The 25,203-nt window shown below is 45.0% G+C and overlaps 1 protein-coding gene across 1 annotated transcript in view; it reads right to left on the reverse strand.

The window, feature by feature from the left end:
• Window positions 1-25,203, reverse strand: part of SYN3 (synapsin III) — a 280,530-nt gene that overhangs the window by 21,023 nt on the left and 234,304 nt on the right. The window contains exons 7-9 of the mRNA XM_074941255.1: window positions 21,661-21,723; window positions 6,631-6,773; window positions 734-808 (exon numbers count right to left, since the gene is read on the reverse strand). Coding sequence (XP_074797356.1) covers window positions 734-808; window positions 6,631-6,773; window positions 21,661-21,723 — 281 coding nt within the window. The remainder of the gene's footprint in view (window positions 1-733; window positions 809-6,630; window positions 6,774-21,660; window positions 21,724-25,203) is intronic.

Raw genomic sequence — 25,203 nt, forward strand, 5'->3', positions numbered from 1 at the left:
AAAGTCACAATAAATCCACTCCAGTAAGCAGGCCCTTTCCCACCCTGGGTTTGTGTGTAGGAGGAGGGCAGCAAGAATGCACTGTTTACACTCAGGATTAACCCTGTGAATTAAAGCAGGATGCCCATGCTAATGCACTAAGCGCTGCAAGGCCCACTCATGTGCAGCTGCGACTGGATGCTGGTCATGTACCACAGGGCAGCTTCTTGGGAGCCATGTATATTCTGGAGGGAGGCTTGAGGGTGTCTGGGTTCAAAATCCAAGCTTGGACACAAATGAAATGGGGCTGGTAGTCTCACCAGGTTTCCTAATGGATATTCGTCCACATCAAGCACCCTTTCTCCTGAGAGGCAGAATTTTCAGATGCCCAGAGGTGGAATAGCAGAGGCTGCTCCTGGTGAGCACCCAGATGCACCGGAACAGCCGGGACAGGAATAGCAGAGGTGCTGCAGGTTAGAATTAAGCACAGTGGCAGACGTGTATATCCTTATGCATGTGTTTGTAGGGGAGTTAAATTTGCAGCCGATTTGTCACCAGGATACCTGGATTTAGCCAACACTTTCAACCCCTCACTTTTGCCCCTATTCAACAAAGTATTTAAGCATGTGTTTACATTCATCCCTATTCAGCAAAGCACAGCACACTTCGTTTTAAGCATGTGCTTAAGTCGTGATGTAGCTTCAGTATCAGCTTTGCTCTTTTTTTTTTTTTGAAAGCCCCTTCTCTTCCTTACCTCTCTGTCATTGCGATCTGCTCCAGCATGGCAGAACCTGTGTTTGCCTTCCAGTTTCCAGAGATGGATGTCCTCCTGGGAAAACAAACCAATCACAGGATGACAAACCAACTCCTCCAAAGAGGTAGTTTTCACACCTGACTCAGTGTGTGTGGGGAATATGGGTGATTCAGCTGGGTGTCCTTTCCAGCCCTACAGTCCACAGTGCTCCCAACAAATTCTGATCATCCAGTAAATGAAAGACTCAAACTAGGAGCAAGGAACTAAGAACCTTGAGGCATCTTTTCTCTGCAGCTGGGTGGGTGATGTGTAGTGGCCTTGTGAACACTTTTCTCCTTTTACACATCAGATCCTGAAAAGCCGAGATGACTGTAAAACGCCTCTGAGATCATTAACCTTACGCTTGGCATTGTAGAATCTAAGCATATGTAATTCTCCAGGCAAAGATGTGACTGAAAAGATACATAAAAGTCAGATATGAACTACTCTCTGAGGTTGGCTTCTATTGTAGTGGTGGCCTGGAAAGTCTGTCTGTTTGTGCCCTCTTTCTTAATCTCAATGACCCGCCTGCTCTGGGACCCAACCGCCAACTTCTCCCAAAGGTTTTTTAGGTTGTAAAATGCTCCAAATCTCCTTCATTGTAATTGGCTGTGAATTTCAACAGAAGATGCTGCTGCTGGCAAATTCTGAGCTCTGTATTTGTCTGTCAAGTGCTGGGCTAGTTCATTTCTTTGCACTTAGGAAGAAGGCAGACTTGACACAGCCTGCAATGATAGCACCTTGTGTTGTAATTCTGCCAGATCTCACAAGATTCCTGAGTATGGTTTCGACTACGAGGAAAGTGCTGTATTAGTTGTAAGATATTATCCCATCAGTGTGTTTGATACACCCATGAAACACTCCTATGCTGCAGAAAGCATGCATGGTGATTCAGTGGGTGGGACTCTTTTTTCTGAACCAGTCCTGATCCAGTGTAGCAGCATGGTGTTGGGAGATGCTGATTGCTGCTGACATAATCTTTTCAGTGAAATGCAGAAAAGTCCTGATCATTTTTGGTCATTAAAGATCACAAGGCACTTTTCACAAGAGTAGAGGTATTAAACCTGGTGTCCTGGCTAAATTCAAAGCTGGGTCATTATATTTTGCCCACCTAAAATTTCCTGAGAAATGTTTCAAATAGACATGGCCTTCTTCTTCATTTTCTGCTCTAACCTAATATGTACTGCTGCTGCAAAATGTTAAATGGTTCCTGGGATCCATCTCAGAAGGGGGTGAAGTGATTCCTGAGTATGGTTTAGACTAGTATCTGGGGAGGAAAGTGCTGTGTTAGTTGTAAGATATTATCACAGGCTGTACTACTGGTTATCACACACACAAACCCTCCTGTCCTATTATCAAAATCATTCACCTGCCTGACCTTTTCTTTACAGAACAGAATCCTCCCTCTTTGAGGTTTCTGAGCCTTTTCCATTACCTAAGGACAGTGTTCAACTCTCAGCCTCTCTTTCCTTCTGTCTCGCTAAGTTACGCTCCTTTCTGGGATTGTGTTTCCCAGCTTTCCAGTAGGAATGGCTCTTTATTTGTAATATGTGGGTTCAGAAAATTGCCCTGTGTGATTGATGACATCCAAAATCTCATCAGTGATGAGAACTCCCAGATTCAGATTAGTAACACGATGGAATATCAGCGTTGAAAAGAAGTATTTGGAATATGTAAACAGATACCCCATCAAAAAATAGGTTTCAGAGTAACAGCCGTGTTAGTCTGTATTCGCAAAAAGAAAAGGAGTACTTGTGGCACCTTAGAGACTAACCAATTTATTTGAGCATAAGCTTTCCTGAGCTACAGCTCACTTCATCGGATGCATCCGATGAAGTGATCTGTAGCTCACGAAAGCTTATGCTCAAATAAATTGGTTAGTCTCTAAGGTGCCACAAGTACTCCTTTTCTTCCCATCAAAAAAGCAGCTATACTATGGTGTAATACCAGGAAATTCCATGTGGAGGAGCTCCAGAGAGCGCAGCTTTGTTGCAGTGGTTGGTTTATCTGGTTTGTTTCTTTGAGCCAATCTGATGTTCTAGTCCAGATGCTTCATATAGAACATAGCAAAAGTTTCAGTCAAATATAAAATACAACCACACCATCTTAAAAAGAGACTTTCTCAAAAGCTGTCCTGACCATTAACATAAGCTCCATCACAACCTTCATGAAATCCACTCCCTTCCCAGCATGGGAGAGCAGGTGAGTCTTGCAGCATGGCACCAAATTAAGGCTTTGGCAAACCAAGGTGGAAAGTGAATTTGAGGGCCAAGGGCTCCTCATTGAGAAGGCCCTGCCACTAGACCTCTACTGTTTATACCAGAAGTTCTTAGCTTGAATGCCTCCAATGACCCTAATTGCCATGGCGGTCAAACAAATAGAGGTGGCCTCTTGAATAAAAGGGACCCAGACCATGTAGGGCTTTATAGGTCAAGCCCAACACCTTAAATTTCACCTGCAAATGAACTACTAGACAGTGCAAATCATGAAGCACTGGTGTAATATGCTCACTGTGTGAACCACCTCTTCATAACTGGGCCATTCCATTCTACTGTAGCTCAGTTTCTGGAGGATTACAAGCTGTGGTCCCACACAGAGTGCACTGCATCCATTCAACTGCAAGGGGACAAAAGCATGAACATCAGGAGTGAGGTCTAAAAGAAAAGGGTACAACCCTCTTGTTAAGTGCAGAGGGCAAGGGGTATTCTTGGCAACTGTTGCTACCAACCTGGGGTACTCAGAAGCAGCTGGCAGTCCAACACAACCCTCAGGTTGCAAGCCTTAAAAAACATAGCAAACATCCCACTCCATTGGTTGGGATGCTAATATAATTTTTGCCACTTCTTTCAGTTGTTTTCCCTGATGCACAATTATTATTTGAGTCTTATCTGGTTCACCAGCATTATGAGGTCACCCAAATCCATTCAGTGGAATTATAGGCATGTGCCACATGGCTATTTATTTGTTGTTTTCAGCGTGGCTTTAGTTATAGGCTAAGCAGGTGTTCACCATCAGTGTAAATCTGCAGTAACTCCACCAAAGTCAATGGGAATCTGAACTCAGTCTCTCAGTCACGGGTTGGAAGAAAGCATACTTATATTTGGGGTGGGGAGGGATGAGATAGTCACTCTGTAGTATCCTCCCTCTGTCAGATCGTGGATGCAGAGTAGAGAAATTCCAGAGAGAACTGTGTACACAGTCCTTAGTCAGGAGGAAGTGAGCTTTTGAGTTTTTGCATGTGTGGGAGGCAGTTATGAAAACACGAGGACTGATTCCATTGCACTCAGACCAAGAGAGTCCTCTCTCTGACTGATGTTACAGCAGACACTGATATTCTCAGACTTAAAGGCCAAGATGTTCCAGAGAGCCCAGTGATTTTGGATGCCTTCATTTTTGAGTGCTCAACTTGAAACACTTTCAAGGGGCCTGATTGTCAGTGGCTGGATGGCCTCACCTCTCTCATATGACATTCAATGGACTTGTTTATCCCATAGAAAGTTTATTTTCAGTCTGGCACTGGGATAAACTCCATTACCAGATACCTTTCATAGGAAACAGTCAGTAACAGAGAATGGCTGTACAGATATCCCAAACTCGTTTCCAGTAATGGCTCCATGAATAGGACAAAGGAACTTTTGTAGCAAACAATTCATTCAATGAATTTGGCCTTTTTCTCTCTTCATGAACTGGCTTTGATTTTCACTGATTTCTTCCCTATTTGTAACTGTTCGACAAATGTTTCATGGGAAACCATTTTATTTAGCAAACAATTGCTTGCAAATTTGCTCCTGTGTGGGATGGGCTATTAGTGTGACTGTTCACATTTGTCACATGGTATTGTTTTTGCTCTTTGATTAGATAAGGTAGGTCAGTGAGGTAGGGAATTTTAAAGGACATTTTAAACTTCTTTTCTGAGCCATTTGAGTCAGGCTTTTCCTGGACATCACTGCTAGAAAAATTAGGTGATTGTAATATTATAGACTGGGTCAGATTTAAAACTAATTTTCTCTCATTGCCTTCCCACTAAGTAATTGCGTGTCTCATGAAGTTCCAGACATGAAAAGAGTGGCCAGATCTCTCTGATTTACTTAATTGCCTCTGTGCTAGGATGCTGGTCAGGGATTTTGGGCAGTTCTAGTTGCAAAGTAAGTGGGCACATACATTTATCTGTCTCATGTAACTGTGTTAGCACCAGGGCTCCAGCCTGGGGTTTTGGGAACACAGATCCTAGACTAACAATAATGCTGGTGCTAAGTAGTGTATGACAATGTTTATTCTATCTGGTGCCCTTAAGCGCATGCTGCCAGACCCATCTACTTATCTAGAATTCTGCTGCTTGATAAGGGCTGGTACTTCTGGATTAGCCAGATTATTTGCTGTTTCTTGTTCAGTTGGTTTGGGGTGAGGAGAAATGAACTATTTTATTTATTTATATGACTTTATTTTTACTTGATGTCAAACACTACTAGAGCTTGGGATAGGAGTTTTTTAATTTTTGCCAGGAGCATATAGTGAATTCACTAGTCGCCACTTTTCTGACCCTTATCACTATTCCTACAGTCATTGTGACAAACAAATTAGCAATTGTGAGGTACATACGTGGTCTTAGCTGGGAAGGAGGCCAAAAATTGAATGGAACTTGGAGTTGCTACTGGGGAGACTATACTCCCATGTAATGCTCTGTGTTGATCTAAGCAGCCCCAGCAGTCCTCACGGACCCTTTATGCTGTATGCCCATATTAACCCCTGTAACTCGAGACGTCAGCTCCCACCTCTGATTGTTCCAGGATGCCAGCCTTCTTTGCCCACTTGCTAACTGTTCAAACAAGCACCTTTGTGCTTTTTCCCATGCTGCCCCACACACATGGGAGGAGCTCCTCGTAAACACCTGCAAAACTAATACATTATCCACCTCCAAATCCTTCCTCCAAACTCTCCTTTGCCAGGATGCCTACAAAAAACTTGACCCTGGCTAGCCAGCTGGTGCGCTGAGATCACTGCCTATCATGCTGACCAGTGTTGCTCATTTCGTCCGTGTACTCCTCCATCAGTCTGTCTGTCCCCACTTGCTGTCTCTTGTCTTATACTTAGATTGTAAATTCTCAGGGGCAGAGATTCTCTTTTTGTTCTGTGTTTATACAGTGCCTAGTACAACAGGGTCCTGGTCCATGACTAGGGCTCGTAGGCATTACCGCAATACAAATATTCATAAGTAATAAGAAATGACAAAATGCTAATAATCTAGCACCACGCCATTTCAGTGGCAGTTTCTTACTGTGATGGTGTTACCTCACTGCAGCAGCATGAGTAATTTCCTGGGTCAGGGGGCTAAAGGATAGTAGCGGTGGATCAGTCACACTGTAAAACTTCATGGGTTGGCTCTGACTCATGCCAAAGTGGGGCATGCAATGTGGTAACATAGGCCACCTCTTTGTTTTTAATATTTCACTTGAAGCTGTAAGATTGTGGTGACTGTTCCCACTAGAGGGTGCTGAGAGATGGAGGATTTGTCTATACGGTCAGGAGAGATGGGACCTTTTAGAAAGCAAGTTACTGCAATGATAGGGGAGTAAAGCTTATCTCCTGGTACCTGTCCAAGGCTGAGCTCGAAGACAGGTACAGATAGATTTACAGCCTGGGAATAAGGCGCTGATAGTGAGTTATGGAGCAGCTATCTGTGGGCAGAGGGGAAGAGGTGAAAGCACACCAGGGCTATTCTTCAAGGAACTTAAATCAGCCACCTCTTCCTTACCAAAGCAGACACCAATTAAACCACATTCATAAAAATGTCTCTTTCCAATTACAGCCTCCCCCCCTGCTGCCCCATCCCCAGCCCAGCCATGAGAGCACACACTCACATGTAAGCTTTGTAATTGCTGCCGATTTTCTGGATTCGGATGTCGTACTTGGAGTCGATGAATGCTTCAGTGGTGGCGTAGGTTTTTGCCATGGCTACCACGCTGGCCATGTCCTGGAAGTTGTACTGGTTCTCAACTTTTACCTGCAATTGCCGAAATCCAGCCAAAGAGCGGCGAGCACAAAAGGAACAGGAATATCTGTGAGGAGGGGTCAGCTCAGTGGATGAATAGTAGAGCACGACAGTTAAACAATAAAGAGAGTAAGGTTGAAGCATGGACGACAGTAGGTAGAAGGATGCTTCATCCAGGCAAACCTTACACATACCTAGCCAACTGGCATGTCTCCCTCCTTGATGTACAAGCCCTGGGGGATCAGTAATGAGAACATCTACTTATGATTAAAGAGGTCCATGGGGCTTTCCCCATACGACTTAATGGGAGTTACACAGCTGAAATGCTCCAAAAAAGCATTCGTTATATTTTTGTAGCATAACTTAATTCCAAGCATGTAAATTACTCTTACCCTATTACTTACCACTAAACATCTGATGAAAACAGAAAATCAGGAGTGACCAGGAAATAGGCATTTATACCAGAAAATAAAGAAGCGAGAGGGATTTTGGGGTTGGGGTTTTTTTTTTTGCCACTCCTGGTCTCCAGATCCCTAGTAGTTCACAGTGCCCTTATCTAGTTTCACGCAAAGGCCTGGCACAGGACACCAGGCTGGAAGTGTACAAAACACAAGCCTCATGAGGATGATGTTCCTAGGGGAGACCACGTACTGCAGGCAGTGCAAGCTGGAGGTCATGGGAGTGTGTGTGGGGGAGGCTGGCTAGAGGTGTAGAAGGAATGGGATGGCGTGATGCTCAGGGGGTTGAGGTCTATACCCGAAGGGCTGCAAATTTCCTGGGAAACTAGCTTTCCACAGTGTTATATTTATTTACTGGAAATACACTGGAACTTTCAAAAAAGAAATGCTGCAAAAAGGAATCACTAAGTATAGAGGATGATCAGCTCTCTGCCAAGAGCTACTAAAAAGGGTAAAGAAAAAAAATTGTTACATCTCCTCTCCCAATACTGCAAAAAACAAACCAACCAACACACCCCAGACAATGTTACTATCTTCATGTCACCAAGCACAGCCTTTAGAAATTTGCACTGGCAAAAATCTACTCTGGTACATCAGCGAAGCCCGGCCAACTACAATGCCCCCAGATGATAGTGTGGAGATGGATGTGTTAATTTAAGCAGGTCTATAATATAGGATCGGGGCGATATGTGATTTTCATCATGCATTATTATTTATTATTTGTATTGCGGCAGCATCCAGAGGCCTCAGTCAAGGATCAGGACCCCATTTTGCTGGGCGCTGTACAAACATTGAACAAAAAGATGGTCCCTACCCTCAAGACTAACAAACTATATCCATATATGTGTGAAAAGGGGCTGGAAAGAGCCACAGGTCTTTGTAAACCAGTCTGAAGGAAACATATGCATTGGTGGTTGGTGTCTCTTTGTAAAGAACAAATGAGCTATTCTAAATGTCTACCTAAAATCATGGGATGGCAGCAGCCATCCTGAGTATGTAAGCAAAAGAATAAGGACCAGTGTGTTGCCAACCTGCAATGGGTGTGTTTTTCATGTATATTAGAGTTTGTAAGTTCCAAACAGAAACCAAAAATGTGGTCACATTCTGGCTTAGAAATTCTCTCTTACCTAGGTGAGGTACAGATCTAGCGAATTTTTGAGTACCGGAAGAGCTGAGGTGAAGGTGGATTGCAAAAGTGGTTTGGCCTTTGACTGTTTCTATATAAATTATTTAAAATACTGTCCCAAGGATGCTAGCTCCTAACTTCCATTGCCTTGCTGAATGCTGATTATCCTCTTTGTCCTCTGCTGGGTGTAGGAGAAATGCAATTTTGTGACATCATTTTTTATGTCCTCCAGAGAAAGAGAGTGCAGGGAGGACACAAGAATCAGGCAGAATTAAAAATAAAAATGCACATTGCCATCTTTATCCATCATAAAGGAGGGACAGGCTGGCTTTGTGCTTTGTAGTTCAACTTTAAATTTGAGCTGTGCTCAGCAAATTTCTCAGCTGCTCTCGGCAGCTCTGGAAAACGGGTGAGGTTGTGATGAAGGTGCTTAGAGAGGTGAATGATCTGATTATAGAGCAGTAGAACTCCGTTTTGAGAAATGGTCACAGCTCCTCAGGGAAACTAGAGGCCAGTTGGTTGGTGTTCAATATTTTTACACAGATAACAGTAGAGCCTGGACAAATTGAGTGAGATGAGTTAATCCCACTCTGATGAGATGCGCCTGGGAGCGACTACATTGGGCAGACAATGCACTAAATTACAACATACAGTATTCTCCTGGACCCTTTGGCAATAGGAAAATACCAATAGGAAACAGGCAATAGAAAAGCCATTATATAATGCCCTATTTGGAGCAGGGACTCTTGTGGGCTCTGACACAAACTACACTTGGTGGTACAGGGTCTCTCTGTGTCCAAGCTGAAATGACTACATTTACAGCCAACGAATGTTTGCCACAGAGGTGAAAAAGAGGGCACTGCTTCCTTTGACAGCTAAATTCAGGACATGTGACTCTCCCTTCTTCCAACCACCTGGACTCTTGCTCAGAAATCTGGGAATTAGCAGAAAGGGTCTGGAATATCTCCCAGTTGTGGAAGACAGAAGCACATGACTCCAGAAGGCAATTTTCCAGAGGACCAGAGAATATTCATTCAGCTCGGTTAAACAGAAAAATAAATGGGGTTTTTAACAGGAACCCAAATTAATGAACTAAAGCAACAAAAGCCAAAGAAGAATTCTCTAACAATGCTACACAAGGACAGGTTTGCCATCCTCCCAGCACACGAGTGACTTATGGTGATCCTTTTCAGACATTATAGGAAACCATCTCCCCAGATGTCTGTCCTTCCTGAGCCAGCCCTCGGATTCAATTAACCTTCCTGTGGAATTCTCAGGGCTTTTATAGCTAAGAGAACTTCCAGAATTCCCCCTATTAAGTGGCTCTGTGCCTTCTTTCCCAACAGGCACAAAACCAAAATCATCCCCAGAAAAATCTTATTCTGTCAATTGTCTGATCCAGCCACAGTCATCTCAATAGGGTATCATGGCTCAGGATAAAGTTTGTTTACTGCAGGTACAATTATTACCTTGAAAACAGATAAATAGTTACAGTCTAATTAGATTGATTTTCCTATCTTACTTGTCAATCCTGTACTTTATTAAGTTCCTTCTTTTACATATTTTGTATTTGTTTTCTCTCCCCTTATAACTTTTTTTATATGTCACTATTAAATCCCAATCAAATATCCATTGTTTTAAAGAAAGAAAGTTCGGATCCCAGTTCAGCCAGCCTGGATGCATTGTGACACTGGGATGATGGTGTAGGCATGTGTCACTAATCAGCCAAACACACTCAGGAGGAATATTTCACATTCCACCTAGCCAGTGGGTAATTGTAGCTTTTAAAATGTTATGAGTTGAACAAAAAAAAAATGTGAAAAAGAGGCAAAGGAAGCTAGAAAAAATTAATAGGAACCATTTATTCTCTTCTGCATCCTAGTATGGATAAACCCAGTGTTCCATTAGTTGTGTAAATGTGTGCAAACACTAACGGTATGTCTACACTACGAAATTAGGTCGAAGTTATAGAAGTCGGTTTTGTAGAAAGCATTTTTATACTGTCGATTGTGTCCCCCCCCCCCCACAAACGCTCTACATGCATGTAGTCGTCAGAATGTGTCCACAGTACCGAGGCAACCATCGACTTCTGGAGCATTGCACTGTGGGTAGCTATCCCACAGTCTCCGCCACCCATTTGAATTCTGCGTAGAAATCCCAGTGCCTGATGGGGCTAAAACATTGTCGCGGGTGGTTCTGGGTACATATTGTCAGGCCCCCCTTTCCTCCCTCCTTCCGTGAAAGCAAGGGCAGACAATCGTTTTGCGCCTTTTTTCTTGAGTAACCTGTGCAGACGCCATACCACGGCAAGCATGGAGCCCGCTCAGCTAACTGTCACCGTATGTCTCCTGGGTGCTGGCAGACGTGGTACTGCATTGCTACACATAGCAATTTATTGCCTTTTGGCAGCAGACAGTGCAGTATGACCGGTAGCCGTCATCGACGTAGTCCTGGGTGCTCTTTTAACCGACCTTGATGAGGTCAGGGGCGCCTAGGCAAACATGGGAGTGACTCAGCCAGGTCATTTCCCTTTTAAGTTTCGTCTCATGGCGATTGAGTCCTACCGGCAGAAGATGATGGCCAGCAGTCATACTGCACCATCTTCTGCCGAGCACCCATGGCTCGCGGTCGTACTGCACAGTCTGCTGCCAGCAAGATGTATAAAGATAGATGAAGTGGCTCAAAACAAGAAATAGACCAGATTTGTTTGTATTCATTTTCTCTTCCCTCCCTCCGTGAAATCAACGGCCTGCTAAACCCAGTTTTGAGTTCTATCCTTGAGGTTTTGAGTTCTATCCTTGAGGGGGCCATTCAGTTTCTCGCAAAGCCACCCCCTTTGTTGATTTTAATTCCCTGTAAGCCTACCCTGTAAGCCATGTTGTCAGTCACCCCTCCCTCCGTCAGGGCAACGGCAGACAATCGTTCCGCGCCATTTTTCTGTGCAGACCCCATACCAAGGCAAGCATGGAGGCCGCTCAGATCACTTTGGCAATTAGAAGCACATTAAACACCACACGCATTATCCAGCAGTATATGCAGCACCAGAACCTGGCAAAGCGAAACCGGGCGAGTAGGCGACGTCAGTGCGGTGACGAGAGTGATGAGGACATGGACACAGACTTCTCTCAAAGCACAGACCCTTGCAATGTGGGCATCATGGTGCTAATGGGGCAGGTTCATGTGGTGGAACGCCGATTCTGGGCTCGGGAAACAAGCACAGACTGGTGGGACCGCATAGTGTTGCAGGTCTGGGACGATTCCCAGTGGCTGCGAAACTTTCGCATGCGTAAGGGCACTTTCATGGAACTTTGTGACTTGCTTTCCCCTGCCCTGAGGCACAATAATACCAAGATGAGAGCAGCCCTCACAGTTGAGAAGCGAGTGGCAATAGCCCTGTGGAAGCTTGCAATGCCAGACAGCTACCGGTCAGTCAGGAATCAATTTGGAGTGGGCAAATCTACTGTGGGGGCTGCTGTGATGCAAGTAGCCAACACAATCAAAGATCTGCTGATATCAAGGGTAGTGACCCTGGGAAATGTGCAGGTCATAGTGGATGGCTTTGCTGCAATGGGATTCCCTAACTGTGGTGGGGCCATAGACGGAACCCATATCCCTATCTTGGCACCGGAGCACCAAGCCGGCAAGTACATAAACCGCAAGGGGTACTTTTCAATAGTGCTGCAAGCACTGGTGGATCACAAGGGACGTTTCACCAACATCAACGTGGGATGGCTGGGAAAGGTACATGATGCTTGCATCTTCAGGAACTCTGGTCTGTTTCAAAAGCTGCAGGAAGGGACTTTATTCCCAGCCCAGAAAATAACCACTGGGGATGTTGAAATGCCTATAGTTATCCTTGGGGACCCAGCCTATCCCTTAATGCCATGGCTCATGAAGCCATACACAGGCAGCCTGGACAGTAGTCAGGAGCTGTTCAACTACAGGCTGAGCAAGTGAAGAATGGTGGTAGAATGTGCATTTGGATGTTTAAAAGCGCGCTGGCGCAGTTTACTTACTCGGTTAGACCTCAGCAAAACCAATATTCCCACTGTTATTACTGCTTGCTGTGCACTCCATAATATCTGTGAGAGTAAGGGGGAGACGTTTATGGCAGGGTGGGAGGTTGAGGCAAATCACCTGGCTGCTGGTTACGCACAGACAGACACCAGGGCAGTTAGAAGAGCACAGGAGGGCGCGGTGCGCATCAGAGAAGCTTTAAAAACCAGTTTCATGACTGGCCAGGCTACAGTGTGAAAGTTCTGTTTGTTTCTCCTTGATGAAACCCCCCGCCCCTTGGTTCACTCTACTTCCCTGTAAGCTAACCACCGTCCCGTCCTCCCTTCGATCACTGCTTACCGAGGCAATAAAGTCATTGTTGCTTCACATTCATGCATTCTTTATTAATTCATCACACAAATAGGGGGATAACTACCAAGGTAGCCCAGGAGGGGTGGTGGAGGAGGGAAGGACAAGGACACACAGCACTTTAAAAGTTTAAAACTTATTGAATGCCAGCCTTCTGTTGCTAGGGCAATCCTCTGGGGTGGAGTGGCTGGGTGGCTGGAGGCCCCCCTACCGCGTTCTTGGGCATCTGGGTGAGGAGGCTATGGAACTTGGGGAGGAGGGTGGTTGGTTACACAGGGGCTGTAGCGGTCTGTGCTCCTGCTGCCTTCTCTGCAGCTCAACCATACGCTGGAGCATATTAGTTTGATCCTCCAGCAGCCTCAGCATTGAATCCTGCCTCCTCTCATCACGCTGCTGCCACCTTTCAGCTTCAGCCCTCTCTTCAGCCCGCCACTTACTCTCTTCAGCCCGCCACCTCTCTTCCCGGTCATTTTATGCTTTCCTGCACTCTGACATTGTCTGCCTCCACGCATTCGTCTGTGCTCTGTCAGTGTGGGAGGACAGCATGAGCTCAGAGAACATTTCATCACGAGTGCTTTTTTTTTTTCTTTCTAATCTTCGCTAGCCTCTGGGAAGGAGAAGATCCTGTGATCCTTGAAACACATGCAGCTGGTGGAGAAAAAAAAAGGGACAATGGTATTTAAAAAGACACATTTTATAGAAGAATGGGTACACTCTTTCACGGTAAACCTTGCTGTTAACATTACATACATAGCACATAGCTTTTGTTACAAGGTCGCATTTTGCCTCCCCCCAGCACGTGGCTAGCCCATCCCCCCTCCCCGTGGCTAACAGCGGGGAACATTTCTGTTCAGCCACAGGCAAACAGCCCAGCAGGAATGGGCACCTCTGAATGTCCCCTTAAGAAAAGCACCCTATTTCAACCAGGTGACCATGGATTATATCTCACTCTCCTGAGGATAACACAGAGATAAAGAACGGATGTTGTTTGAACGCCAGCAAACATACACTGCAATGCTTTGTTCTACAATGATTCTCGAGTATGTGCTACTGGCCTGGAGTGGTAAAGTGTCCTACCATGGTGGATGGAATAAGACTGCCCTCCCCAGAAACCTTTTGCAAAGGCTTTGGGAGTACATCCAGGAGAGCCGCAAATGCCAGGGCAAATTAATTATTAAACATGCTTGCTTTTAAACCATGTATAGTATTTTAAAAGGTACACTCACCAGAGGTCCCTTCTCCACCTGGCGGGTCCGGGAGACAGCCTTGGATGGGTTCAGGGGGTACTGGCTCCAGGTCCAGGGTGAGAAACAGTTCCTGGCTGTCGGGAAAACTGGTTTCTCCGCTTGCTTGCTGTGAGCTATCTACAACCTCATCACCATCATCTTCCTTGTCCCCAAAACCTGCTTCCGTGTTGCCTCCATCTCCATTGAAGGAGTCAAACAACACGGCTGGGGTAGTGGTGGCTGCACCCCCTAAAATGGCATGTTTTGGGCTCTGACCCGGAGCGGCCATTCGCCTCTCTGGTTTTCTGGTAGGCTTGCTTCAGCTCCTTAAGTTTCACGCGGCACTGCTTCAGGTCCCTGTTATGGCCTCTGTCCTTGATGCCCTGGGAGATTTTGACACGTTTTGGCATTTCGAAAACTGGAATGTAGTTCTGATAGCACGGATTCCTCTCCCCATACAGCGATCAGATCCCGTACCTCCCGTTCAGTCCATGCTGGAGCTCTTTTGCGATTCTGGGACTCCATCATGGTCACCTCTGCTGATGAGCTCTGCATGGTCACCTTCAGCTTGCCACGCTGGCCAAACAGGAAATTGAAATTCAAAAGTTCGCAGGCCTTTTCCTTTCTGCCTGGCCAGTGCATCTGAGTTGAGAGTGCTGTCCAGAGTGGTCACAATGGAGCACTCTGGGATAGCTCACGGAGGCCAATACCGTCTAATTGTGTCCACAGTACCCCAAATTCGACCCAGCAAGGCCGATTTCAGTGCTAATCCCCTTGTCGGGGGTGGAGTAAGGAAATTGATTTTAAGAACCCTTTAAGTCAAAAAAAGGGCTTCGTCGTGTGGACGGGTGCAGGGTTAAATCGATTTAACGTTGCTAAATTCGACCTCAACTCCTAGTGTAGACCAGGGCTAAGTGCAAACACAGTCTCCTGATATCAGACTATTTGTTAAGCTGTGCTGGCTGTTTGATCAAAATAGATTCATTCTAAAGCCATCCACTGCTGTTTGCTATAGAGTTTTGCTGACCTGTTGTGAAGAGATCTGGCCAGGGATGTTGACAAATGTCTTTTCTGAGTGAGAAGGCTCCCTGCTGAAGTCTGAAGATTCCCTGAATCAGATCCTTCTTGGACACTGATATACAGTACTGATGCTGTTATTATTACTGTAGTGAACTGGGGAGCTCAGAGGGAGCTTTGAGGATATACACCCAGAGCAGCCACAATTCCTTTGGTCAGGGACTGCATCTTCATAGGCCATTAACGAAACTCCTTTACTGGCCACTGCAACCTGACCTGAGGCTAGTATTCCCTCCCTGCTAGATGCTGAGGGCTTGTCTACATGGGGACACTCAGTAAAATTACTCTGATTTTACTAAAGGAGTACATTTGAAGTGGATTAGTTAATCTGCATTAAATCCCTGGGTGGATACTCTCATTCAGAATTAAAGTGGCCTTCATTCAGTTAATTCACTTCTACAGTGAACTGGAGAAAAAGACCCTGTGCCACCCTGGAACCCAGGCGTCTCGGCTAAGAGTATATCTACACTGCAATTAGACACCCACAACTGGCCTGGGCCATTTGACTGGAGCTTGCGGGGCTTGGGCTAAGGAGCTGTTGAACTGTAGTGTATCCTTGCAGGGTCCCAAACCCTGGGCTCCAGCCTGAGCCTCAAATGGCTACACCACAATCAAACAGCCCCTTAGCCCAAGTCAGGAGGCATGGGCCAGCTGCGGGTTTTTAATGGCAGGGTAGACATACCCTGTGATGCTACATCCCTTCTACTAACAGAGAAATGTGAATATAACCTTCCTGCAAGGCAGGATTTCAAATGATCTTGGGAGCCTAAAAAATCAGCACTGTGTATTTCAGTCAATTTGGACACCCAACCACTTTATGGCATCAAAGAGTCAGAACACCTGGTCCTTGCAATGAGGGGCATTGACAGGAAATTCTGGTCTCTCCACCTCCCAGCTTCGATTTCTAGGTGTAGTGTTCCATTACTCCCATTTCCATGCTTATATTTCCTAAGTGTTCACGGACTCCAGAGTCCCAGGGTCATCACATCCCCTCTTATCTCCAATCTGATCACTGCAGACACTCAGTCATATTCCTCTTCCACTTTCACTTGTCACGTGGCCACACAAACAAAGAATCTGTCAGCCAGGTACATAATTATAGTAGTCCTTTATAAAGAGAAGAGTGCATTAGTTTTCTGTCTGTATGTGACCCAAACTTTACTCTGTTCCACACTTTAAACCCACTTTCTATTACAGATGGGTTGATGAGGTAGTTATCTGTGTCCATATTGGGTTAAGACTAGGGTTCAGATACAAGGTATCAGTTCAAGTTTGAATTGGGTAGGATTTGAGTTTGATGGCACTCAAATGTGCAGCAATGGGTTTGTAATAAACAGACAGACAGATACGATAAAAATCTTATTAGCTGTTCTCATGAGATTTCCACCCCAAATGATGGAAGTCACACAGCATCAACAGAGTTTGTGATCTTTCCTCCATCTCAAATGGCAAACATCTCATAAGCTTACTTGTTCTTAAACCGCTTGTGCCATATTGGGACAACTGACTCACAAGAATGGCTATTCTCACAAAATTTGCTCAGACTCCTTCTCTTTCCACAAATCCTCTCCCCTCCTCAGACACCAGTGAATTTAACCCTCAGATTAAATTTGGAACTGTCTTGCACATTGCCAGGGTCACCTAATAATAAATAAATAAAAATTGATAATAATTAATACATTTTCTCTGCATTTTCCCTTCACAGCTTCCCTCACAGCACTTCTAGTTAAAGGCCAGCCTTAGCCACAGGTTTTAGCAGTCCCAAATGCAGGCTGTGTGTGCTGGATTGGACACAGCTCTCCGTGTCCAGCAAAAGGTACCAGACCCATGTTAAAAAACTGGGATATTCCTGCTATTTTCAAGGTGGGTGGTATCTCCTGACTCATGAGTCAGAGAGACTGCAATGACTGGACTGTGCTGTTACATGTTAAATCATTATTTGTCCCCTATTTAGGAAAATATTTGTCCCTTGACAAACCAAGGCGACTTTTGCTCTTTTCGCTTCCTCTTTAATACACTGGATTTTCAAAGCTCTCATTTTTAGAACATTCTATTTCCAGTTCCAGGAGAGACAAGGTGACGAGTCAACCTTCCTGATAAAAGCCCCCTGGTTTTTTTACATTACATAGTGGCTCTGTTTAGTTTGTGCTATATTTGAACAAAAAAAGAAATCCTTCCATTCCAGTGAGAGAAAAATAACTCTGACCACATTATTATGAACAACAAGTCTTTCTTCTGCGATGCAATAAATTCATCTGAGCTGGGAAGATGTTTTCATAATTACAGGCTGGTGTGGATCTGAAGTGGCTCTTAAACTGGCCTAATTAGAGAGGTCTAAAAATAAAATCAGAGTAGCTATATAGAGAGTTGCTCTTATTTTATATATGTATGAATGAATGTCCCATAAATATGTGCTGTTTGTCCTCTGTACAGATAGATTTGACACTTATCTCCTTCTCATGGTCTACTCAGGGAGAGGTGAAGAAGCTTTCTGAGTGAATTTGCAGTAGTGGGCTCTATTCCTGGGGCATTTCAGGGTTATGGTACCACACACCTGGGATATATTCACACACTCAGTGCTTTCCCCTTCCCAACAGGCTCAGGGACAGAGTCAGCTGGAGAAAGAAAGAAGGGAGGCCTCTTCTCACCTTCCCTCACTTCTCAAGAGTGACCCCCTCTCCATATCAGGGTGGGGCTGAAATTTTCTCAGACGGCATCATATCCTGATTTGGCAGATGTCTCCATTTTTAATTGAGTGCCCACTGGCTCGGTTCTGTTCTTGGGAAGAGACCTCCTGTTAGGGAGAGTCCATCCATGGCTGTTGGTAGAGTCCTCTGTTATTGCTGATCCCTTGTCACCTAAATGGAGCACGAGAGAAGTTCCTCTACAATAATTCAACTGAAAACCTTAGATATTGCCTAATTAACACTTTGGACAGAGCAATTCCACAAGCAGCACAGAGAACCACTTGGTGCAAGCTTAGTGTGCCAGCTGGGCACGAGGGGCAGGCAGCTGCTCATGAGGTAAGGGTGGTGGCCTCATTTTTGGAAGAGGCATGTGAGGCAATGATGGTGATGGGTGCATGTGCATGTCTGTATTGTAGGTGGCGGGTTTGATTGGGGCTACAGTGTCTCTCTTCGTGAAGAACGCTCCCCTTCTCTGCTTGAGTCATTTGGGAGTCTCTTCTCGGATTTGTTAATGGAAATTTCAAACAATGTTTTATTCCAGTCCTTCCTCTCCACTCTGACCTTACACGCAGTCTGTCACTTCTTGGTGAGCCTCACTATCACTGAGCTTATGAAGTCTTCCATTTTGACCATGAGTGCTGACTGCTGCTCCTTCAGTGTCAGAGATGCCAACAGAGCTCATTCCTCATAAGTCCTAGTTTAGTTATTTTTTATTTAAATTTTGGAGATAGCTCCCTCCCGCTTTGCTTAAAAATGTTGTGTGGGAATTTAGGGCTCATGAAAATGAAGGACATATGAACGTGAAGGGCTGGTTATTATATAATGCTCATCCCAGTGTTTTATAATAAAATAATAAATATTTAGAATTTATACAGCCCTTTATATGTTCAGAGCAATTTACAAACACTAACCAATTAATCCTTATGATATCAATGTCCAGTAAGCATTGTTATTCCTTTTTTTTTTAAAAAACGGAGAAATTGAAGAAGAGAAGCAAAATGACTTGCTCAAGGCCACATTGTGAATTAGTGGCTGAGCTCTCTGGGGCAGGGACCGTTTTTTTGTTCTGTGTTTGTACAGCAGCTAGCACAATGGGCTCTGGTGCATAACTAAGGCTCCTACTCCCTACTGCAATACAAAAAAACAACAAAAGCAAAAAACCTGGACTGACTAACCCCTTCACTCATTTCTTTATATCACAGTGCCTTCCATTACGGACGACATTTTAGTGCTCTTCAAACGTAATGATTTTCTCAACTATTTCTCTTAGTGAGAAAGATCACCGTTAGCACCTGTTAAAAATGTGGGTACACTGAAGCCCTCTACTTTAGTAAGTGTTTTTGATGCAAGCACAATGAGGTTTTATCCATGATGGGACTCCTAGGGACTACAGAAATGTGTATGTTTGCCCGTAGTTTCATTACTTTGGCCTTTAGTTTCTCCAGCACTTTTGCACAAATACCAGCCACCAGGTGAACGTTAATTTCTTGAGCTGTTCAAAAACCTCTTTCAAAACAAAACCAAAGCTCTATCTCCAACAGTGCCTACATTTCACTACTAAAGAGCATCCGCAGGGCAGTTATCTTGTTGTATTGTCTTCTGTGGTGAAGACCAATGCACAGAAATAATTTAGCTCCCTGTAATCTCCTTATCCTCTCTGATTGCTTCTTTGAATTTACACTGTGGTGGTCAAAATGATTCACTGACTCTCCTGCAAGTGTCCCGCTTCTGAGTTGCTTGTAAGAACGTTTGATTATTATAACATGTTCTTCAACTATCTCCTTAGCTCTGTTAATATCCATTTCTGTACTTCCTTTCTGGCAGCCTCACCTGGGCTGTATTACCATAATTTTAGAGGACACCTTTTTGGTCAAAGCCTTTGCCATTTAAACATGCTAGGTTTCTATTTTCTCTTCACCTTCTCTCTTCCTTTTTTTTGTTCTGGAAATTCTGTGACTTGAATAAGGCTGATTAAATTAATATGAATTTCCCTTCAGGCTGCTTCTAGCTGGAGAAGGGCCCCAAACAAATCCCAAGGTTCAAATACCCCAGAACTTGGGTGGTATTCAAAATCAGTTGAAAGTGGTCCCTAACTTCATAATGGGCTAATCTAAATCTTGAGCTCTGAACAGTCCCATAGCTTTGGGATGTTTCATATCACCCCATCTCTACTGAGACTATCTCTATTTGTAACTAATTTTTATGTAACCCCCCGTGCTATTGCATATTCTTTTGCTCTGACGTGTTATTTGGTAAACCTCTTCTATTATAACCAGCAATGGCACAAAAATCTCAGTAAAGAATAAGCGGAAAACAAAGATCTGAGGTCTGATACAGATGAGAGACACAACTTCCTGAAGAGAATACAGTGGTCCTTTGAGACATGCCATCCACGTGAACTCACAGGGCAGCTTCTAAATGATTCTTCAACCATCTCAGCTCCCAGCTTGGGTTTCTTTCAGTATAAGTGCGACACATTTATGACCCACATTACAGACGTGATAGAACAGCAATGAGGGAAGTCCCGGGGTGCGGTTCACCTGAGAGACCCACTCTGCCCAAAGGAGCTGGAAACCTTTGCTTAGGTGAAAAGTAGCACGTACACCTGTCTTCTGGTTTGTTCTGATTGGATTTCCCTGGCCAAATAGCTCACAAGTCCACATTCAGTGGTTCTACCTACAGCTAGTACTATGCTGGTTATTGCATTACAGTATGGTACAGCCTAACAGCTGTGTTGGTTTAAAATCCAGACAAACTCATTTCATTTAGTTTTCCTGTTTATTTAAATATTTGTTCTTTGATGCCCAAGACCACTCTAGCAGTTGCCTTGGGACTGTAGTCAGCTTCCTCTTTTGCAACCACAGAATGAGCACTCGGCCACTAGAAAATGATAAGGAGTTTCTATATGAAGGACAGGAACCTAGAGAATAATTTTGTTTCCAGGGCCCAGGCCTACAAGCTGTACTAAACCTGGGTCTTGCAGAGTTTTCTGTTTAGGCAAAAAAGGTGATTTTGGGGGGGAGGCCTGTTTTTTCTAGTGAAAAACTTAAGCTAGGCTATTTCTAGTGATTCTTCTTCTTCAGCTTTTATTGGGATCCAAAGGAAAACCAGGAGAGATGGTAACGCCCCCAAATCAGAACAAACTATATTCTGGACACAAGTAGGATGCCTTGATATAATGGTAAATGCAACAGGGGTGACTATGGAAGATACAACATGCATTGTGAGCATGTTTGACTAAAAGGGTTGCTGCCACCCTCCCTTCCCAAAGAACAGAGGTTGCTAATTCACTAAAGGATCCCAGGGAACCTGGGAAAAACAAACTGATTCTTTTGGGCAGGGAAGAATTTTTCAGGATTCCTCTCTTGGCAGGCAACCAGGCAGTCTGCCTTCCTCCTTTGTAAGGGCCAGCCAAACTGTCCTGGTTCCTTCTGGTGGGGAGAGAAAATAACTGAAGGGCTTCCATTTGATAGAGTCAGATAATAATAACAGGGTCAAGAAGATCAGTGCTGCTTCTCCCTCTTCTGCAAGGAGACAATGGGAGATTGTGAGCTCCCAGGCTAGGGTCACTTTGCAGGTGCTCAATAAAGAATATTTCCCCTTTCAGACAGCACAAAAATGACCAGCCTGATGGCTTCAGGCCAACTAACACTGACTCCTCTCTAACCAGCACATACATATATACATAACAGTCTCCAACCCAACACCACCTGCGCACACACCCTATATATGCCTGCCTCTTAATGAGCCACAGCTGAAGGCCCTTTCCTCCCACCCTGGTAGCTAATGCAGCTCGGACTCGCTATGGCAGAAGCTATTTAACTTAACCCCTTTCCTACCCAGCTGGTTGCAGGGTACATACCCCTGTCACAGTGAGGGTACACAATATATATCTCTGTAAGTTTACATGTCTATATATAGAGATATAAAATAAGTGAGTTGTGTCAGGCTTTTCCTTACCTTCCCCATTCCAGCATGAGCATGTCCCAGCTTGACCACGACAGGGAAATTTGGGGTTGTGAGCTGAAAGACAGAATGAAGAACCCTATTAGTATCTCTGTGGCAGTTCTTATCGTCCAGCTACATTCTTGCTGGGAAGCTGAATCACCATTTCATGGTCAAAGAAGGATGGTCCTGTGGGAAAACAGTGGACAATATTTTTTTTTCACAGGTCTCCAAATGATTCTGATATGGAGGCTAAGCAGAGTTCCTCAGAGTCAACCCCCCTCAAAAGCAGCAGCTTCAAACACTCCATCTGCACTTCTTCCAGTTTGGGCCTTTCTCAGTCTCTCTCCCTCTCCTTTATTTTGGTTCCTTACTTTTCCTATCACTGTCCCCACATTTCCTCCCTATATATTCAACCTGCTGTTTTCAATGGGGGAACACAGCATTTCAAAGGTTACATGAGAATCTGAGTTATTTTCACAAACCCCTTCCCAACTCCCAACAGTTCTCCTTCCCTACCTGCTTCCGCTTTCCCCAGGCATGGTGGTGATGTGTGTGTAGGGGGGGAAGAGGGGAGGGAATGGATGCCAACTCTTGGGTCAAACTCACAAAGACAATCCGCTAGTACAACTCTCTCGCAGTGTCTTTCATGGGCAGGTATCATAGGCTGGGAGAGGCTGATCCTCCCCAAACAGCCAGGCGTGGCCCTGCCCAGGCTCTGCTCCCAAATCCCCTCCTGCTTCCCTCTCTGCAGCTCTTGTCTTCCCCCATGCCGTGGCTCGGAGCTCTGGAGCTGGGGGAACTGGGGCAGCCTGGGGCAGGGGGCCAGTGGCCCGCGGTGCGGGGGCTCTGGGCTCCATCAGGGGGCAGAGGGAGTGGAAGGGGTGGGGCCTTGGGCAGAAGGGGCAGGGCTGGGGGCTAGCCTTCCCGAGCTGGCAGTTTACACGCCGCTTATGGTGTCTTCTCTCACTCTCTCGCCTCCAAATTCACAATATCTTGAAAGGGGGAACAAAAGAATGGGCGAGGGCAGGGATTAAATAATATAATACAAAAACTCACATTGCTTTTGTCCCTTCTGTCTCACTGCCTCTTGTCTGTGTGTTGAGCCTGCAGGTTGATCCATGCAGGCACACCGCTATGGGGCTACACTGACTTCATCAGGGCTCCCGCCACGGCGTAAGCATCCCTCAGTAAGGCTCCATGCAGGTGTAGGTGTGCACCTGCACAGATCAGCTGACAAGATCGGGGCCTTAAAACATGTAGTCTTTTGGGCCTGTTTTCTTACAGGATTGTGAAGAGCCTAATATGTACCATATATGACACTATAACACCGTACCTTGTTTCATGTCGCTCTGCCTAAAGTTTGTGGACATCACACTTAAACCCCGCACCATAGGGTGCATTTTTGCATCTCTCTGTGATACCATCATCCGGCACCTTATCATGTACTAGTGCATTTAAGTCATCTGAATGCCCCCCCATTGCCATACACTCCACTGTATTTTTATTGCACATTTGCCCAATTTAATAGGATTTAGAGCATTTTGTCTTTATTTAAATGCATGAAGCATGAGCTGGATTAATTAAACAGTTAACCTGCAGATATGGTGGTGGCAGTGAGTTGAAGTTGAACAGATAAATGGCTTTCCTATTTGCTTAAGTTGGGAAATAGAGAAATGAATTGTTCTTGTGCTAATTACCAATTGTCTATATGGACAGGAAGCTGCTATGCCCTAAATATAGAATTGGGTGTTGTCTTCATCTGTGACATTGTGTGGTGAGTCGTTGAGGATAGTTTCTGTGTCAAGGAAGGCTCAATGAAAGAGGGAGACAATTTTACTTTTTTTGGCGTTATGAAGCTGTATTTTTATTAAGAGTTCCTGGTGATGATGGAGTACCGCTGAAGTCACTTGGAGTTGTAAGCACTCAGCACTTCACAGGACCAAGCCTGTTAAAGCAACAAGAGCCTGTAATCACTTTGTATTGTATATATGGGCCAGAGCATCAAGTGGTGTAAACTGGCCAGGCTCTGCTGAAGTCAATGGAGTTATGCCAATTTACATGAGATAGGGATCTGGTCCTCACCCCAAAATCTCCTCTACATATCTATCTAGATAGAAGGCTAGCAAACTAGGCACCATAGACAGACACACTGATTAAATGGGTAGAGAAAGTATAACACTGGTAGCTATAAGGCTATACACACACAGAGCCCAAGAAGGTCAGATGACATCACAAGAGCAGAACTGGAATAATTAGAACCCTGAGCTGTATATTTACACAGCCTTAGTCACTGTTGTCCTGGGTGGTATGTTACACATTCAAATGCAACACAAGAGTTTAACAACAAAAGCATATCTGTATTGTAATCATGCACAAAATAAACCAATGTCCTTCAACATGTTTAATTTTTAAAGAGTCTCTTTTGTGGACAAACAGGGAAAATAACTTTGGATGGTGTTTAAAATGTGCACAGTTGTTGAAAAGCTTGGGGTACAGTCTGCACTGTACAGAATGTCTGTGGGTTACGGGATGGGATTGTGACATCAGACATAACTTGGCCAGTCATCCTACAACTGATGTTAATTCATTTGCATAACAATGCTTTTCATTAAAATGCTATAAAATATATTCTAGGGTTGTCTTACACTCAGCCTTTGATGGAATAAGGTTTACAGGCAAGCCTAACTTTAACCATGTGAGTGGTCCTGCTGACTTCCAGGAGATTACTGTGGGTTTGAAGCAGTGGTACCCACATTTTTCCTGTTGCCTCCCCTCCTTATCTGTCCGTGGTCCCCCTCCATTATGGCACAATTGGTTCAGCAGCAGAGCTTGGGCTGAAGGTGGAGCTGGGGGCAGAACTGGAGCGAGGGGAGGAGCTTGGATTAGAAGTGGAGCTGGGCTGGGGGCAGAGAGGGAATGAGGGCAGAGCTGTGGCTGGGGCCGGACCTGGGCTGCGGGCGGAGCGGGGGGTGTAGTGGAGCTGCCGCTTGGGTCAGAGCTGGTTTGAGACCAGAGTGGGGCTTGGTGGCGCTCCCTTCCTTGGGGGTTGGTTTGGGCCCTGCTGTGCACCCCCCAAACTTTCCTCTGCCCCCCCCCATCCCCAGGGGGCATGCACCACAGTTTAGAGACCCCTGGTTAAGGCTGGTTTAAAGTTAGGCACATGCTTAAGTACCTTGCTGAACTGGGCCTCAACAAAGCCACATTCTGTTGCAACGATGCAGTAGGCATAAAATATAGGCAACTGATGACACCATGGGCCAAATTTGCAAAATTATGGTCCCTAATTTTGAGTGTACCGCTCTGGGTGTATTATCCTTTTCACATGTGAATGGTGACTGTCATAGTGTGGCCACCTCCAGCATGCCCCCTTGTGCCCTCAGGTAGCCTTGCAAGCCGCCTCTGCTTCAGTTCCCCTGTTCAAGGGGCTCCTTCTCAATAATGCACAAACCGGTTTGCCCATTTACACCCCTTCTAGGATTCTGGTTTATTAAATTAACATTCAAAATAAAGTTCTCAAGTTCCCCCTTGAGTCCATCCATTTACTCTCTTATCAGG

This window comes from Natator depressus, chromosome 1 (genome assembly GCF_965152275.1).
Source record: "Natator depressus isolate rNatDep1 chromosome 1, rNatDep2.hap1, whole genome shotgun sequence".
In the NCBI taxonomy this organism is placed as follows: Eukaryota; Metazoa; Chordata; order Testudines; family Cheloniidae; genus Natator; species Natator depressus.